Consider the following 17,830-nt stretch of genomic DNA (forward strand, 5'->3'; position numbering starts at 1 on the left):
GCAGGTTTAGCACACAGCAAAAAAACAGACTGGCTGCATTGCTCTAGCTCGGTTACTTGAGGGACGATTCTCTCTTTCTATCCCACCACCTCTCATGTTTACAACAGTAATCCATCCAGTGACGTCTGCATAGGGGCGCCCGACTGTGCGTGATCCTCCTTATACCCACACTACACCCTTCCTCCTTCTTCTCAAACACCTCCTAAGCCGGCTCTCTCTCTCTCTCTCTCCCCGGCGGATACCGACAGATTTGCTTGGCGACGTCAAACATTAAATTCCCCCATATGGTTTGTTTATTCAAGGGGGCTAAAAAAGACACTCATGCTTTTTCGTTTGTTCGTCTGTGTGGATAATTCTCTGGAAACCTGTGGTCGAAAGTTAACACAACTGAATTTGTTTTGCTTTATTCATAGCTTTTGGGCAGCTTCTGAAGCATTGGTTACAGCAGCAATTTCACTGTGTGTAATGGGTTGGCAACCTCAAACAGATGCGCCAGTGTGTGCAGGAGAGAGCTAGTATTGCCTGTAGATGTTTTGTTTTCTCCGTCTTATCCCTCTTCTCAAGGGAAGACGACACTCGATTTAGCAAATCCCCAGACCGATCATTGTGATATCTCTCTTTCTGCTGAGGCTTCCACCGTCCTGTCTTTGTGAATGCTTCTTAAGAAAAAGAAACACGGAGAATGTCCGTGCTGAAACTTGAGGTGAACTAGGTTTTTTTTCTTGTAATTCTTTTCGCCCTGATCTATTTGTCTCCGCTTTCTCTTTTCTTGTCTGTTCTTTTTTCCCAGTCAGGGGCGGTTGAGCCGGCGCTGTGGGCAGTATATGTGAGCAAAGGAAAAAAAAACATACTCCCTGCTGCGTTTTGTGTGTGAGCTGCCAGACCTCCCAATAGTCCTCCACCCCTGCTGTTTCTTCTTCTTCTTTTCCAGCAAATTTTGACTGAAGTCTCCAAAACCTTTTAGTAATTCTTCAAAAGTCACAAACCCCTATTTTCGCCTTGCCACCACACAACATACTTTGACTCACTTGTTTCTTTTGGCCTTTCAGTACAATCATTGCTGTTGTCAATGACGGCAGGGGCCGTATGTCAAAAACTATAACATCCTCTCGTTCTGCATGGCCTTGTAGTAGTGCTCCTGCTCGGCGTGGCTGCGCGCCGAGACCGAGGGCCTTCGAGGCAGGGTGGAGGAGCGGGACAGCGCCTGGCTGTGGGCGTCCATCAGCAGGTCGGGGTGCGGGGGAGGGGGGAGCATGCCTGAGCAGGACGGGTGAGGTGGTGGAGGCATTTGGGAGGATGAGTGGTGAGGTGGGGGCACGGGACAGGAGACGGGTAGGGGCGGCGGGGGCATTTGATTGGACATGGGAGGAGGTGGGTGTGTGGGCATGTGTGAGGGGGCGTGTGGAGGGAGGGGAGGAGGCATGGGGGAGGAGATAAGGGGTGGCAAAGGGGAAGAGGACGAGTGAGGGGGCAGTGGAGGTGGAAGAGGGGAGGATGATAGAGGAGGAGGGAGAGGGAGCAGAGGGGAGGGGGGGGTGGGTAGAGGCGGAAGAGGCAGCTCCCCTTCCGCGCTGCCGCTGGCCGAGGACGAAGCGAACGACGAGTCCTTCTTGACCGGCAGCGTGCGGTAATCCCGGTAGTGGTTGTTGACGTTGTCCTGGCGCTGCAACGATACGCGGTGTTTGTCCCCAGTCATGGTCGTGTCTAGGGACATCATGTTACCGCCTATTGTGTTCCTCCACTCCCACGGCTTCCCTCCGTTGCTGCTGTTATTGTTGGTCGAGACGCGCACAACCGGGTGGTGAGGTGCGTGCGCGTCGATGGTGACGATGCTCCCGTTGCCGGCCACGCTGCCCGGGTTGCTCCCCGTGCAGCTGTCGCGGTCGGAGGGGATGCGGTAGTACGGAGACTCGGAGCAGTTTGACCCGCCGCCGGAAGACGAGCCGCCGCCTTCCGATGTGGACAGAGTGTGGGGTCCCAGGCCCGGCTGCTGCTTGGACATGGCTATCACCTGGAAGACAGAGGGAAATCTTTATCAGGATTTAAAATTCAAGATTAAAGATGGTTTATTTGTCATATGCACAACAATTACAGCAGCAGAATTCTGGAGTCTCAGGCTTCCGTCAACAATGTATAAGAGAAAAGTGACGAAAGCAACCCCAGACCTACATATGTAAACGCAATATGTACAGATTCCGATGAGTGGTTAGCATTAAATGCTCAAAGGAAAGATAAAAGTGGGTATAGGAGTGCTTGTGCGTCAATAGCTGCTCCAGAAGACCTACGAAATGTATCTTGTCGGTGATTTTGCTTTTGGCAACTGCTACTTCCTAAGTGAATGATAACTTTTTGAATCTCACGGTCAGATGACTGGAAATATGAAAATTCATAATATTTATAAAAATCCATGACATGGCAGCTCCGTCTGCAGAGGCAGAGAATTTGGACAAAAATGCCATAACAGCTACTGAAAGGACCTTGCAAGAACATTTTTTTTTTCCAGCTGGTGTTTCCAAGGACAAGGACAAAAACAATTTGTATTTACAAAATTGCTACATGTCTGCAATAAACCCAGAGTTCAGGGGCTTTTTATTACAGTAACATTTTAAAGGGTAATAGTAACATATTCAATATCCCTCACAGGCATTTTAACAAGATTTAAACTCCAGCTATCATAAGCGTTTGAACCCTTTTGAGACAATTTTATATTGGAAACTAATCAGCGAAATTGCTCTCCACTTACAGTATGTTGTGCTGTGTTTATTTTACCGACGACATAAATTATAGTTGTGTTGCGCTTGCGCATACAGAGTTTGGCAGCTGTTAAATCTCTTCTCCTTCTTGTCTCAACTTTTATGTGTCAAATCTTGGCTGCACGCCACTTGAGAAAATTAAATGATGAAAAATGACTGCTCAGAAACACTGTAGACACGATTCTCGGGGCAGATAATTTTCACATTTTCTTGCTCACCTGAGTGACTCTTGGAGGCTGGCTTAGAGGCTGGTTGGGCTGGGTGTTTGGCACGCGGGGGGTGGACACCGCTATGGGCCCTACGCTGGGCTCCTTCCCTCCTCCTCCTCCCTCGGTGAAAGACAGCCACTTGGCGCGCGTCTTGGCACTTTTAGGGGAAACTGGCGGGGGCCTAGACGCCTCCTCTGGGATGTAAACCAGCGGGGGTGACACCACCATCCTGGCGCCGGTCGGGGTGGCCATGCCCTTGTTGGCTTGCACTGTGGGATAGAGAGAGGAAGGCATATCCTGGTCTCCTTCTCCCTCTCCTGCCCCTCCTTCACTGTCTCCTCCATCCAATCCCTCTTCTTCGTCTCTGGAGCTCTGGCTGCGAATTTCTATGGAACGCTGCTTCCACTCCGTCACCAGCTGCCTGCTCCTCTGCGAATCAAAGGGCACGTGGAAGGTCATGTGACGCTGGGTGGTGGTGGCCGGCTCGTCCGACGGGGAGATGGGGCTGTTGCCATTGGCGACCCTGGGTAAGGTGTTGCTGAAGGTCACCATGGTTTCCTTGCCCATCGGCCCGCGCGTTGCCAGGAGCTCCACGTCGGCGCTGGCTCGTTTGAGGGAGGCCAGAGACGCCTTCTCCCTCCTCACCTTAAAACATTCATTTAGATTTATTTCGAAAAATGTTAAAGAAAACAGAAAAGTGTCATACAGAAATGAATGATGTTACACAAAATAGATTAGCATAACTAGATACATGAATGACAAATGCTTGATGATTGGGATTACATGTTCCAAAAAGGAGTGGGGAGAAATTCACACTTATTCCTTCCCACCCGTTCTCTGTAAATCATCGTTAAAGGAGAAGTAAGTGATATTTCTTTGTTAATATACGTGTTAAATCACTCTACATTCATACAGCAAGCACTTAAATAGTATGCGCAGTTCATAAACAGGTCTCCCAGTCTTTCAGCTTTGCAGTCATTGCCAGATAAAATGTCCAGTATCCCCCTCGTTTTTATCCAATCAGGAGGCAGAGAGCTATAAAGAGGCGGGTCTCTGTGCCCGTGAACGATGACTCGCTGCTCTCCATCGCGGCACTATCTGATGAAGACGGCTGCGCGTTCATGTGTTGGTGTTGTAGGGACGCTGGCGGGGACTGCTAACTTCAGTCACTGATAGGAGGTTAGCTGAAAGGACCATATCACTTACTTCTCCTTTAAGTTTCCTCAGTCAAAATGATTACTATTATCATTACTATTGTTACAATACCTTACTGCGGGCCCCGGACCCAAGCCCGGCCCCCAGCTCCTCCCTGCTCTCGGAGACCCTGGGAGTCTTCCTATAGAGGGAGTCATGACTGCGCTGAGTCAGCACCCTCAGGCCGTCCTTCTGCTGTGCTGGGGTCAGCCTCTGTACAGTGTGAGAGTCTTCTTCCGATGCTTTGAAGTTCCCCACCGCGTACACAGCCTGACAGAGGACAGAGGGATACAGGGGAGGGGAGGAGAAATTAATGAGGAGATAGTAGTTCCCATGGTGTATAATAAAACAACGGGAAATTTATTTGCTTTAATCTTTTGGAGGGGGACAAAAATTGATAGTCCTATTATAGGGGGAAGCAAGAAGCATGAATAGACAATCTTTGCTTCGTCCTCCTTTTTAGTCTGAGGTCAGCATGAATCACTCTCCTCCTCTATATACTCGCTCAGAATTCATCCTTTAATGAGAGGAGGAAAGCCTGGCCCGTCTTAAAAACTAAGAAAGACGAGAGAGAGGAAGCGAGGGGCTGCGTGGAAAATGGTAATGGCAAGTTTTTTCGTAAAAAAAAAAGAAGCGTGAAATTTTTCCAGAAAATTCTTATCGGATTATTCATTCTCTCTCTCTCCCCCCTCTTCACTCCGTAATAGAAAACTGCTCTATATATATAGTCTGCCAATGAAATAAACTGCTATCAAGTATGGAAGCCACACAGTGAGGAGAGGTGATGAAAAAAAGCTGCATTTGTTAGCACTTGCTGTCATAGTGTTAATAACATTAATAACACAATGGCAACTAAATCCCTTCATTTAAATATATATATTTAATGTATGCGTATTATGTCATTCTCACCATAAAGCACACTGACTGTTAACTACACCCCCAGGACAAAACAAATCCTCTAAATACATACAAACATATGCTGGCACTAATTCGACAAACTGAATCCTGAAATAGGAAATCCATTGCAAGACTTTTTGCACTTGTTCAAATGCCTTTGCTTTGAGTTGAATGTCATAAAAAGTAGCAATTATCTTGAAACTAGCTAAATAAATTCCTTGGCATATATTTTGCCCACAATTTTTAATTTTCTTTTTTTTGTAAGATATTTTTTTGGCATTTTTATTCTTTATTGATAGTGTAGAGACAGAGTTGAAATGGGGCAGAGAGGGGAGTGACATGCAGAGAACGACCGCGGGCTGGAATCGAACCCGGGTCCGCTGCTGGCCGAAGCCCATGGGGGGGACGCCCTACCAACTGAGCTAAGGGCGCCCCCCACAAATTTTTATTACAGAGCTCAACAGGTCGTATAAATCGTTGCTCTTGTGCACTTTGTCTAACTGACCAGGTAGACTCCGATGCCGGCTCCTATGAGGTATCCCACATACACGTCAATTGGGTGACTGCGGTGTTGAGTAATCTGTGTCAGCCCGGAGAGGCCCGCCGCCATGCAGAAAGCAAACACCAGCAACGGCTTCAGCAGCTTGGTCGTGCTGCTGATGCTGGCATTGAAATACATCTGTAGAGAGAGAGGATATCATTAAAAGGCATCAAAATAATATGTTAGATCTCAACAGTTGAGTTGAGGTTTTACAGGTGTCATCCTGCACATATTAAACTTAGTTATAGGTGAATAATGAGAAATACTCTTGCTTAGAGTTAAATGGGAAGACTGATGCCACTCTGACATCTGTCCGTTAGATACGAGGCTACGGCCAGCAGCCAGTTAGCTTAGCTTAGTTTAAAATAAAAACTTAGAAGCGAAAAGTTTTCCCTGTTTGGTTTCAAAAATAAATGTTGTCTTTTTCAAAATATTTATTCATTCCAGTAAAGACAAAAACCTTTATCAAAATGGGTGACATAATTTGAAAAAACCTATGTACTGTGATGAGGTTAACCTGGTCATTGAGATTAATAGTCCTTGACAGTCAAACTGAGTGGGAAAGTAAGTGGGAAGGGAGAGTGAGAATATATTTACAGTTACATTCAGAGTCTCTGCATGCACACTATGCTGCGGTTACATAAAGTCGAGGACAGCTGAATGACAGAAAAGCAGGCTTTGCGAAAATATCCACTTTAACAAGCTTGTCCATCTAGAGTCGAGCACGAAAGTCCTACTTTTCCTCACGCAAGAGATGGAAATAAGTCTGTCAGCGGTATGACATTTCAGATATTTCCAACACAATTAAAATGTCTAGTCTGTCTTGTAAAGTGGGTGAGTGTCAGCACATTTCTTAAAAGATAGAGTGAGGGTAGAGTGGGTATAAGTGGAATAATTTCAATTTTCAGACAGAACACAAGAAATACCTGTTTGGCAGTGAAAAGCAAGACTGATTGAATGATATGACCCTAGCATTTTTGGTCTGCTTTTCAACTTGTTTTTATCCGCAGCAACCACAACAGCTGCTTTCCACCATTTCCACTCCTCCTGCCTTTTTCTCTCTCACCAGGAAATCTTCCTTGCGAGCCTTAATGAGCAGACTCCAGGCTCAGTGAGGCAGCAGTGATATGGCCGGTAGCTCATAATAGCCAATGGGCGGAGGAGGGTATATGTGTGGGAGCGTGTTAGCTCGTGGAAAAATGACAGTGTGCTTCTTTGCTGTTTGACAGTTCACATACTGCTGCAGTCAGCACTGGACAGCAGAATGGCAACAAAAAAATAGAAAACTACCCAATATGACCAAGGATGCAACAAAGACATCTGACCTTAAGTGACAGTTCCTATTATTTTATTAATGTTAGATTTGGTTTGGCTCTTTGGCCTGAGGGTGCTGTAGTGGGAAAATCTCTCCGCGAGTGAACACTATAATTCAATTGTGACTTAAATTTGAAGTGACGTTTAATTAAATCTAGAAATCCTCTGATATGCAGGACATCATTTTATGTTGCCGGCAGCAATGTTTTTTTTTAAGAATAAGTAGAAGAGTACATAGTTATCATGACAATTCAAAAGATAAATACATTATTTCTATCCAGGCAAACAAATGAATCATTTATGAAAGAAGAATTCAAAAGATAAAAGAAATTTAGTGCCAAAACACACACACACACACACACACACACACACACACACACACACACACACACACACAAACACACACATACAAAGAGAAACACATAAGTTAAGTTAGACATTGAAGTGCTTACGGAGATATAGACAGCAGCGAAGCCAGAGAGCGTTGCATGCTGGGATGGAAAGGTTTTCCTGAAGGGGAGAAAGGGGGAAGTTAGGTGTGAAAGAGTGAAAGCATAGGGGAAGAAAGAGTGATTCATGATTTCACAAAAACAATGTGAGTGTGTTTACTGCCTCTTGAACGGAGCTGAGTACAGCTGTCGTGGAGGCTGGTGTTATCTGTGCTGCCGCGATTGTATTTGACAGTAAACCTGAGCGCCTGCCCAACTGTGTGCTTGTCAAACTGAGTATGCGTCCTCGGATGTGAACACTGATAAACAGAACACCATGGGGCATTAGTGGCAACATTAGAGACGGGTGAATGAGTTGCAGTCAAAGCAGCTCATTTAGAGTCTAGAGAACCGAATCAGAAGTCTCAATTAATTTGCCCAATTAAGGCACGCTTTGTCTTAATGTGTCTATACTTGCAACCATTGCGTTTACCGTCTCCCACTTTTTGTGGTAATGTGTGTGTGTGGGTGTGTGTTTTATGGTACTCCTCTTTGACCAATTAGAGTTGTAGACCTTAAGAGTGAGGATGTGTTTTAAATAAATGAGTACACAAAAAAAAAAGAGATTCAGTGTCAACACTGTTTTACATCAGGTTTATGCTAATTGTTATGGTTAGACATTCATGTGTTCATACATACAGTGTAAGGCCACCATTTCTGTACATGTTCAGTAACTTCCTAGAGTGTTTGTACCCACGTCCAAAAATGTGTCCAGTGCATAACACCCCGAATAGAAAGGGCTAACTGTTGTTTTTTTTTGTAAGGATCAAGCTAAGTTACTGCTGAGTGTAGCTGAGAGTCAATCTGTATCGATCCTATCATCTAACTCTCTGCCAGGGAGCCAATTGGGGTGATATCCAGTACGTTGAATTATTCTATTAAGGTTATGGTTAGTGGCAAGGGATTACATATGTCAATAGGGCTCTTCACAATATTGATGTACAAACATTTGTTCGATTGCACAACAGGGATTATCCCTATTTCAGCTGAATTTAGCTGTAATCTTTTCTGTCAGTCTGCACTTTTCTATGCCTAATTCTGTAGCTCGAGTGTCTGAGCTTTGTTTAATTCTCACACACTGTGCTGATAAAGAGTATATCTTCACAGGCCAACGTAGGCATATAACCTGCAATGGAGATACTACAGTCTGGCGCAGTGAGAAGTTGTAAATGCATGGTAAGTCTACAAAGCAGCATGTTATTAATGGTCAAATGATGCAATATACTTAGAAAACCAACTGTAATAACGGCAATTTCACTCCTTCTCTATTTTAATCTCCTGTAATCCTCTTCAAATTCACATGAGTCATGATGGCTTGTAGTACTACTCGTCTTGTAGTTTGCATATACACTGCTGCAAGATATAGGTGTGCAGCAGTATACAGTATGCTGGGCAGCCCTTGTAAATCCCTTTATCATTGTAACTCATTGTGTTCTGTAGCATTTTCTGATGAGGCATATATTTGCATGAACTGCATACAGCATATAGACAATATGGTATGTTTGTTCAAAAGGCAATAAAAGGAATCTAACAATGTTTAAATTGAATAAAATGGCATTAGGACAGAACAATATGTAGCTAAAAAGCATAACAAATGATATCCTTTCAAAACAAAATGATAATTAACACTAATTAATGAACTGTATAAACAGTATGTGTGACTACATATCATTTATATTCTTTTGTATATGGGGATGCATATTTTCAAGAGAAACCACCTGAGTGTCCATGTATGCCATTTTTTTTTAAAGCTCTCAACATACATGTGTGTGTGTGTGAGTCACCTTGCTGACATGATGGCATACTGGTCCTTCCCCATACAGATGTCCCATGTGATGTAGGCGTTGTTGTCACATGACACCCCAGGGGCCGTGTAATTGGGCTGGCAGACGGTGAGGAAGAAAGGGGCGTGGTAACCGGTCGCTAACTGGATGACATCTGTCACCAAGGCCGTTGCCAAGAGACCAAACACATGAACACCTGGGAGAGACAGAGACAGAGAGCGAGAGAGAGAGAGAGAGAGAGAGAGGCATAGAGACGGAGATGATGAAGCAGGCAGCCTGGGTAAAAAAAACTAAACTAAAAAGTCCCAGGAGGTTTCATCACATTAAGCAGCTCATTTATGAACACCTGCAGTCAGAAAAAAAACAACAACGTTGAAATTTGCTCCGACAACCTGAAGTGCAGGACCACAAGCCTTCAGTGTGTTGTTCCGTTTTCAAGCTTTTGTGCGCACGGTGGAAATTCTGAAGGCAAGGTGAATTAATTACTTTTTTTTTCACTTCAAAGCTCAGAGTGCCTCCAGATATTTCCCGTGGAGCATAATATCATGCCTATTTCACTTTAAGCCACCCTTCATTTAATGCATGTAATTAGCTTATTTTCCCAACTCCTAAAAGTAGAATCAAGTTTGGGGGGGGGGCTTCAGCCGATAAATGGAATAATTTGTCAGCGCCCAAAACTGATTTCCATCTTAAAAAACAACATTTTGCTCCTCACTACTGGCAGAATATGATGTGACCAAATGTTAAATACATCTAAGGGACATGTAAATGTTCCACAACCTTGCTTTGAAGATAAGTCTTCTGTGCGATGTCCATATGCATACTACATGTTAGTTATCTGGACAGTGGTTACAAGAAGAAGAGCAATCATGAAACACAGTGCAACGTAGCAACTCCAAAAAGAGAAAAAGGTACAATTTGAGCCTGTTTGTATCAAAACACTGCTGCTGCCAGCCTGTCACACCTGTGCAGTTACCAATCAACTTAACAACACTGCATCAGTAATCATCTTAGTGAGGTGTTTGTTTTGAAACGTGTGACAAAAATGCTTTTAATAGGCCTATTTATCACCAACAGAATAAGCATATACAGGAAAAAGATGGAGTTTGGTGAAAGAGATCCTCTAAAACAGGGGTGCCCACAATTTTTCAGCTTGTGAGCTACTTTTATAATGACCAAGTCAAGAAGATCTACCTACTATAAAAATGCAAAACATATTACGCCCTGGGGATGAGAAGTTTCGTAGGCCCCCTGAGAGTCCGTCTTACAACACAAAATGTGTAATATTGCTTTTGATTAATAAACAAATCATTTTAAGGTAATACTCAGGGCCTTTTAGGTGGGTCCAGGGGCATGCCCCCCCCCCCCCCGGAAGAAAAATGTGAAACTTTTAAAGTAAAATGTATCAATCTGGTGCATTTTGAGAAGAATACTAAGGCTAAATCAGCTGCATCCTATGTGAGCTATTTAGTACTATTTTCTGGAATAATTTGGGGACACAGAATTACCAAAAAGCAGAAGGAAAAAAGGTACAGGTTTAAAAAAATCTCTCTGTGAAGTTTTTTTTAATACAGTATAGCTCAATATAGGCCCCTGATCTTCGTAGCCACAAACAATGTAATTTAGAAATATAAAAAATGTACTGGTGCCAGACCTCTGTAACCCCCACCCACCCCCCAAGGTTAGGGGCCTATAATGAGCCAGTCAATTGTTTATTTTTTTTAAATAAAGTTGTTCAGGGCCTTCAAAGATTAGGAGCCTATATTGAGCCATTTTATTATTATTTTTTTAAGAATGCCATGCGATCTACCCACAATGCCTTTGCGATCGACCGGTAGATCGCGATCGACGTAATGGGCACCCCTGCTCTAAAAGATGGTCACAGGTGCAAGCTACACCACACAGCTATTGGTATGCCCATTGCAACAGCTATTTATCCTCTGAACGATTTCCTGAGTAAACCCTGAACCTTATTCAGAAACAGTTGAATGATTAGAATGTTTACTACATCTCCCTCCAACCAAAAAAAAACAAACCCAAAAGGATTGGTGGTGGTTGGACGTACCGACAAAGCGCACAGTTCTGCGTAGGAAGGAGTTGAAGCTGCAGCCTCCAGCATTGATGCTGCTCTCCGACTTGTGACATGTTTTCAGTTTGGTTTGCATGCAGTACATCATGCCCTCCCCCATCATAATCTACAGACAGATGGAGAACAGAAAGTGTTAGCTGGGAATGCAAACACACACACACACACACACACACACACACACACACACACACACACACGCACACACGCACACACACACACACACACACACACACACACACACACACACACACACACACACACACACACACACACACACACACACGCACACACATTACAATATATGTGATCTGTCCCACATATCTGTGTCATATAGTGCACACTGAAAGGAGAAGATATATCAAAATGGGGCAAAAGAAATGCTGGTCAAATATCCATTTCCATGATAGTGGTCTATAGGGTGGGAGAGAACTACAGAGAGAGAATGGAGGAACGGTGCTATCGAATAGTGATCACTTCCAATCAAAGTGATAGATGAGTGTTGGAGGAATCTGCTCGTTTCCATGCTGCTGATAGATTAACACTGTGTGTGTGTGAGTGTATGTTCATTGATTGTGAGGCCCGTGGTGTGTTTGATGGTGTGTATTGGAACGTCAGGTGTGTATTTATCAATGCGTCCATCGATTAGACATTTCCAAAGGGGGAGATTGAATTTGCTTTGGGGAGTGTTTGGAGAAAGCCGTACGTTTGCACATATTTGCGCAAGCTATGTATTTTGTCTGCACGCGAAAGTTGGTGCGTGATGTGAATGTGTGTAGCCGTCACCAACAGACTCCCCCCACCAAACCCAAAGACACACATTAGACCACTCTATGATGAATTGGTTGAAACCAAAACACCAAAACACAGCTTAAAAGGAGCGTGGACATTGAATTTACGTCCACCAAACGAATGCAATTGTTCCTCTGCATTGCAATTAATCGCTAACATATTAAAGTAAGCCAAATAACTTTAAATGAGGAGTGGATAGAATAATATGTTTAGTTAATACAGTATGTTTCTATGTGTTTTTCAGTTTCTTGTAAGTGGGCAAAAAAATAACTGGGTTAGACGCTGAACTCATACTGTAGAATAGTCAGAAATATGGAATAACTAAAAGTATACCAGTATAATTAAAAGAGAAATTAACATCAGATACAGCTGGGAATGCCTTTTGTTTCTCTAAAATTAGGGTTAGCCACTTATCTCAGTGAGCTTAATTTTGGAGTACATTTTCTACTTTTGAGAGAATTTGGTACTTGGTTCCATAGACATACCCTAAGCCAGCGTCATTGTCATTACACCCCCTTAAACTAAATGCAAAGACATGAAAGAGCCGTCTGGTTAACAATGAAGAATAGCTCAAGTGCCCTATTAGGAATTCCTCAACCGTTCCTTCATTAAAAGTTAACTCCTTCTTTCCTCAGTCCCCATTAACAATCCTTACTGTGTGTGTGTGTGTGTGTGTGTGTGTGTGTGTGTGTGTGTGTGTGTGTGTGTGTGTGTGTGTGTGTGTGTATAATGGACTTACGGACGCGGCAGGACCAGCGAAGGCCAAACTCAGCAGCATCAACAGAGGGATTAGCTCGTCACCCGTCTCCATATAGGGCATGGAGAGGTCGCGATCATGGCAACGGAAGCCCACCATCGCCGGGGACAACACATCTGTCAACTCCAGGAAGTACAGGGACACCAAGGAAGACAGGACGATGGGGAGCTAGACAGGCATGTGCACACACATACACAAACACACACACACACACATACACGTACACACACACACACACACACAGACACAAGGACAAAGGCAAGATTGACTCGCGTTTGGTATTTGCGAAAGAAGGTGACTCATCCAATGTTTTATCACAACTTGTCAACTATACACCTTCACAGGCACACAAAGGACAGGAGGAAAGTGCTGACACCATAATATTTGCTTGTGAAAAATAACAAACTGTCTGTGCTTACAATATAGAGGTCAGATGTATCCGGGTAAAATCAACATAAAAATAACTCACTGTCAGTACGACTCTATACACAGAAGAAATAGTGATTCCGCGATTGATCCATTCAGTAAATATAGTGAGTCATAATGACCAAGCACTGATGAGTTACAAAAGGTGAATACACACCCAACCTATCTACACATACATACATACATACCTCTACAAAATAAAAGCACGGCAGCAGCGTCATGCTGTCTTTGGGCGGTTTCTTCTTGGCTTTGTTTTTGGGGGATGCCATCTTGGGTTGGGGCCAGTCAATACCTGTTGGGATAACGGATTGCAAAGAGATGTCAGAGGATAGTTTTGGGAGCGCTTTTCGCTGATTTCCACATCCAATATTGTTCTGAAAGCAATCGGAAAAAAATATTCAAACTCCTGCCGCGCCTGGGCTCGTCTGATGAATGAAACATAAGTTCACAAAGTTTTCCAAAAGGCTGGCTACGGCTAAAAGGGTTTACTTTGCATAGATTTGAATGCATTAGCTTAAATAATAAGACTTTGTTATAGTACACAGACACATTGAAATGCATTTGGAGGAATTTTGTTGTAGAGTTGTTTGGTAATGAGGTGCATTATTAGTTTTTGCACGTCCACGCATATTCAATTATTACGTCCTTCACACTGCGAACTCAAAGATTTCCTCCAGTCGTGTGTGTGTGTGTGTGTGTGTGTGTGTGCAAATACATGTGCAGTGAGAAAGATAACACTCACACACACACACACACACACACACACACACACACACACACACACACACACACACAAGAGGACATTATTACTATACATAATCTATGATGCAAAGTCTTGGTTTAATGTGCAAACTGAAAAGAGATTAAATTCTTATCAGAAACAAGTGTTTAACTTCCAAATGGTTGTTATGCACTAGATTAATCTTCCATACAAACTCAGCAAAACACACACACACACACACACACACACACACACACACACACAAACACACACACACACCCACAGAGGCATCCCCGTGCCATCAGTGAGTAAGAGCCAAGGGCCCGAATGGAAAACCAAACAGGGTTAAATATTCACAGCTCTCCTTACAGCTCCCCAATTCCTTCCTTGCTCTACATCTCTACATCTCTGCCTTCTTCCCATTTCCCTCTTTCTCCATCATTCAATTACACCCTCTTCACTTCTCCCACCTCTCTGTGTCCCATTTTACTTATCGCTTTCTCAATCACTTTTCCATCCTTACATCCCATCCTCTTTCTACCAATCCTGCTTTCATTTTAACCACACTTTTTCTTTCCTGCCTTTCTCTATTCTTTTTCTCAATATGTCCCCCATCTTTACTTGTAGTTTTCAGCTTGTGTGTGGTCAGTATTGACCTTTTAATATAAACTGCTTACAAGCCAATATGGTGGACATGACCCTGCTGACCCAACTAAAATAAATGGCACTACTTTGGCTAGCTTCCATACATGCGTATAAAGACCGTTTTCAACTTTTCTACTCTCCTTTTACTTGGCACACAAATGATACAAGTTTAAGGCTGATCAATTTGAGTACAAAATCAGGCTTCAATATAAAAACACCATCCTTTAAGAAACTCCTGTTCAACTTCAACTTGGAGTGTATTCATGTCCCCGTAGGGCAATTTGTAATGCAGAAAATGAAACAGATAAAAACTCAAGTATATATGTTTATATATATTGTATAAACACATAGATTGTCCAAAAGACACATCTTCCTTTTTCTGCCTCTGTCATCTTCTTCCCTCTTGGTATAGCCTACTTCCTTCCATCTCTCCATTCAATTGTCTTTCGCTCATGCACTTTTTGTTTAGCTTTGCTCTTTTCTCTCTCGCTGGCCTTCTCTCATTCTCTCTCCACTGTATTGCCTTACGCTCTCTGTCCTTCTTTATGTTAACACCTCTCTCTCTCTCTCTCCACCTCCTCCCCATCCCTTCTTTATTTTATCTCCATCCTCCCTTCTCTGTTTCCGTCTGTTTCTCTCTTTTCTCTCCAAGATAAGAGGGCCTGACCCTGAGGCGGTGTGAGGCACACACATAATCAAAGACTTCTCCAGTCTTAATTTCCATGACCGCTAGAAATGGAAGAGGAGAGCGGGGGCCGGGGACAAGATAAGTGGAAATCAAAGACATAAAAAAAATATGAAAAAATTATTATTATTTTTTTTGGAAAACCCCAAAAAGCTGAAGAGTGTAGCTGTAGTTTGTGTACATGTCTTGGTAGATGGGTGTGTGTCTGTTACAGTGCTGGTGGGGGGTTGAGGATTAGACACGGGGAGGATATTGGGACGGATGGACGGATGGATTCCAGTGTTGCTAAAAGCAGCTTATAGGAAGACGCTGCTAGAAGCTGGGTCTCACTATCCCCGCCGCCTGATCTCAGTGACCTACTCCAGTCATCATTTAAAGCTCACCCCCCAGATCACACACACACACACACACACACACACACACACACACACACACACACACACACACACACACACACACACACACACACACACACACACACACACACACACACACACACACACACACACACACGGACTGTGAGCCGGCTCTTTCCTGAAGAAAGGGGCCTGTTTATCTATCACACCAGCATTTGTCCTCTGGGGCATCTTGTGTGTGTGTGTGTGTGTGTCTGTGTGCAAAGCATGAGCTGCTGTGCTCTCGCGCCTACAGACATGACGGTATAGTGTTTTTCCATGTAGTCCAAGCAGTGTGTGCACTTCTCGTCTGTGTGTACGTATAAATGTGAAGGGTTGTATGGCCTGCGGTGGACAGAAACAATCTGTCAGTCAGACGGGAACATAGAACACTCTTTGACCACCAACGCAGGAGTGGGGGGAAGGGGGAGGAGGGGGGTGTTGTTTACAAGCAGAGAACAGTATGGAATAGTTGTGTTGCTTTGCACAGTGCGGTGTATAGCGCAATGAGTTAAATGTATGTAAGGCTGGTGTATGGCCGTAGCATAATACATGTTATCAGTATATATATATACATTGTAGACTGCTGTCAAACACATCAGTCCAAATTCTCCCATCAGTCTTCTGTTCAGCTCGAGTCGAGATCTTCTGCGAAAGGCCATGACATATGATTCACTTCATGTTCATACTGAAACAACTCAATGACCCTCCCTACACACACACTATGCTCCAGTAAGCATCTCCACTCATTTAGTTGATTTGTTGCCCAGCTATACATTACAGCAGCTACACACTTTAATGGATCATAAGACATTTCAGCACACTGTCTGCAGCACTGCAAGGCATAGAGCTGAGACAATCGGGACAACTAATGAATGGATTTGGGGGTTTTGAACTATTGGTGACACAAAACAAGACATTTGAATATGTCACCATGGGCTTTGGCAAATTTCAAAATCTATAAACGAAAAAGATCAATCCTTCTTTGGCTCAACAAATGGACATAACAAGAAATAGTTTAGGTTGATAACACATAAGCCTGCTGCTGTTTACAAGGAATTCTGTATAGTGTTTAAGATATTACCATATAGTATACTGACATGGTGTCTCCCAACAGGCCATTGACTAAGCATTCCAATCAGAAAGCACAGTGTAAAGCTGCTGCTCTTTTATCGACTTGTGGCTCACACACTTGAACTTGAAAATGAATGAACGAGGTGAACATAAAGTGCAACAGTTCAGTGTATCCATTTTCCTTTTGCCATGCATGCATGCACTTATCCATCCATCCATCCATGCATCCATCAAGAAAGTTACAATGCTAAGCTACTACAATGCCACATCCACTGCAGCGCCCTCAGCAGCGATACATAAGGGGCCATATGCTCTACTTGACGTGGAGGGTTTACTCCCCTTAATCTGCCTTTATGTTGAAGGCAAACAGTTCAACCATCATTCTGAGCTGGTATTCATTCTAATAATAAAGATGAAATAAGATGCATAACAATTGCTAGTGATGGTTGCATCTTTACTGGAGCATTCAATAGGCTTCAATTGATGTTTTCTAAAGGCAATCTCCCATAGGACTAGGAGGGTAAAGTGTACATTATAAGTAGACCATTTATACAAATGAGCTGTAATCATGGAACGTGATTATGCATTGTATCTTGATATCATAGCTGTGTAACTCCACAGAAAGCAGCAGATTGCGTATGAGATCATCAATTATGGAAACGTGAAAACCATGTGCGATGTGAGAGGAGCGGTTAGGTTTGCTATGGGGAGGCATGCGGAGGAGGGGAGTACGCCACTGTTACCACAATACAGCTGGACAGCCCGGGTATAGGCTACTCACTCACCTCTGTCCCGGGGGCTCCGCGAATTCACCGAGTCCCGTCGCCCCCTTCCTCCCCGGCGTGGTCGAGCGTGCTGCTCCAGTTTGGCGGTGGTACACACACACACACAGTTCCCTTTAATCCATCTCCGAGTGTTACCCCAAGTCACCCCGAAATCCAAAACAGCCCCCCCTTAATGTTATTGAGAGAAGGAGAGAGACAGAGGAAGAGAGCTCTGGAGTGAGGCTATTTCTAGGATCACTAAAGGAGACTGGGAGAATGAGGTTGGATGGAAAGAAGTGGGGGAG

At 43.7% G+C, this 17,830-nt stretch overlaps 1 protein-coding gene across 1 annotated transcript; it reads right to left on the reverse strand.

The window, feature by feature from the left end:
* Nucleotides 1-1,096: 1,096 nt before the first annotated feature.
* plppr3a (phospholipid phosphatase related 3a) lies at nucleotides 1,097-13,510 on the reverse strand (the record flags this gene model as incomplete). The annotated part of the gene is made up of 9 exons (XM_080041926.1): nucleotides 1,097-2,011; nucleotides 2,972-3,607; nucleotides 4,229-4,426; nucleotides 5,559-5,732; nucleotides 7,361-7,418; nucleotides 9,181-9,376; nucleotides 11,246-11,375; nucleotides 12,798-12,983; nucleotides 13,430-13,510. The coding sequence occupies 9 exons, from the start codon at nucleotides 13,508-13,510 to the stop codon at nucleotides 1,097-1,099; spliced, it is 2,574 nt and encodes an 857-aa protein (XP_079898052.1).
* Nucleotides 13,511-17,830: the final 4,320 nt, after the last annotated feature.

The sequence above is a fragment of the Ammodytes marinus genome, assembly GCF_949987685.1.
Source record: "Ammodytes marinus genome assembly, chromosome: 15".
Taxonomy (NCBI): Eukaryota; Metazoa; Chordata; class Actinopteri; order Uranoscopiformes; family Ammodytidae; genus Ammodytes; species Ammodytes marinus.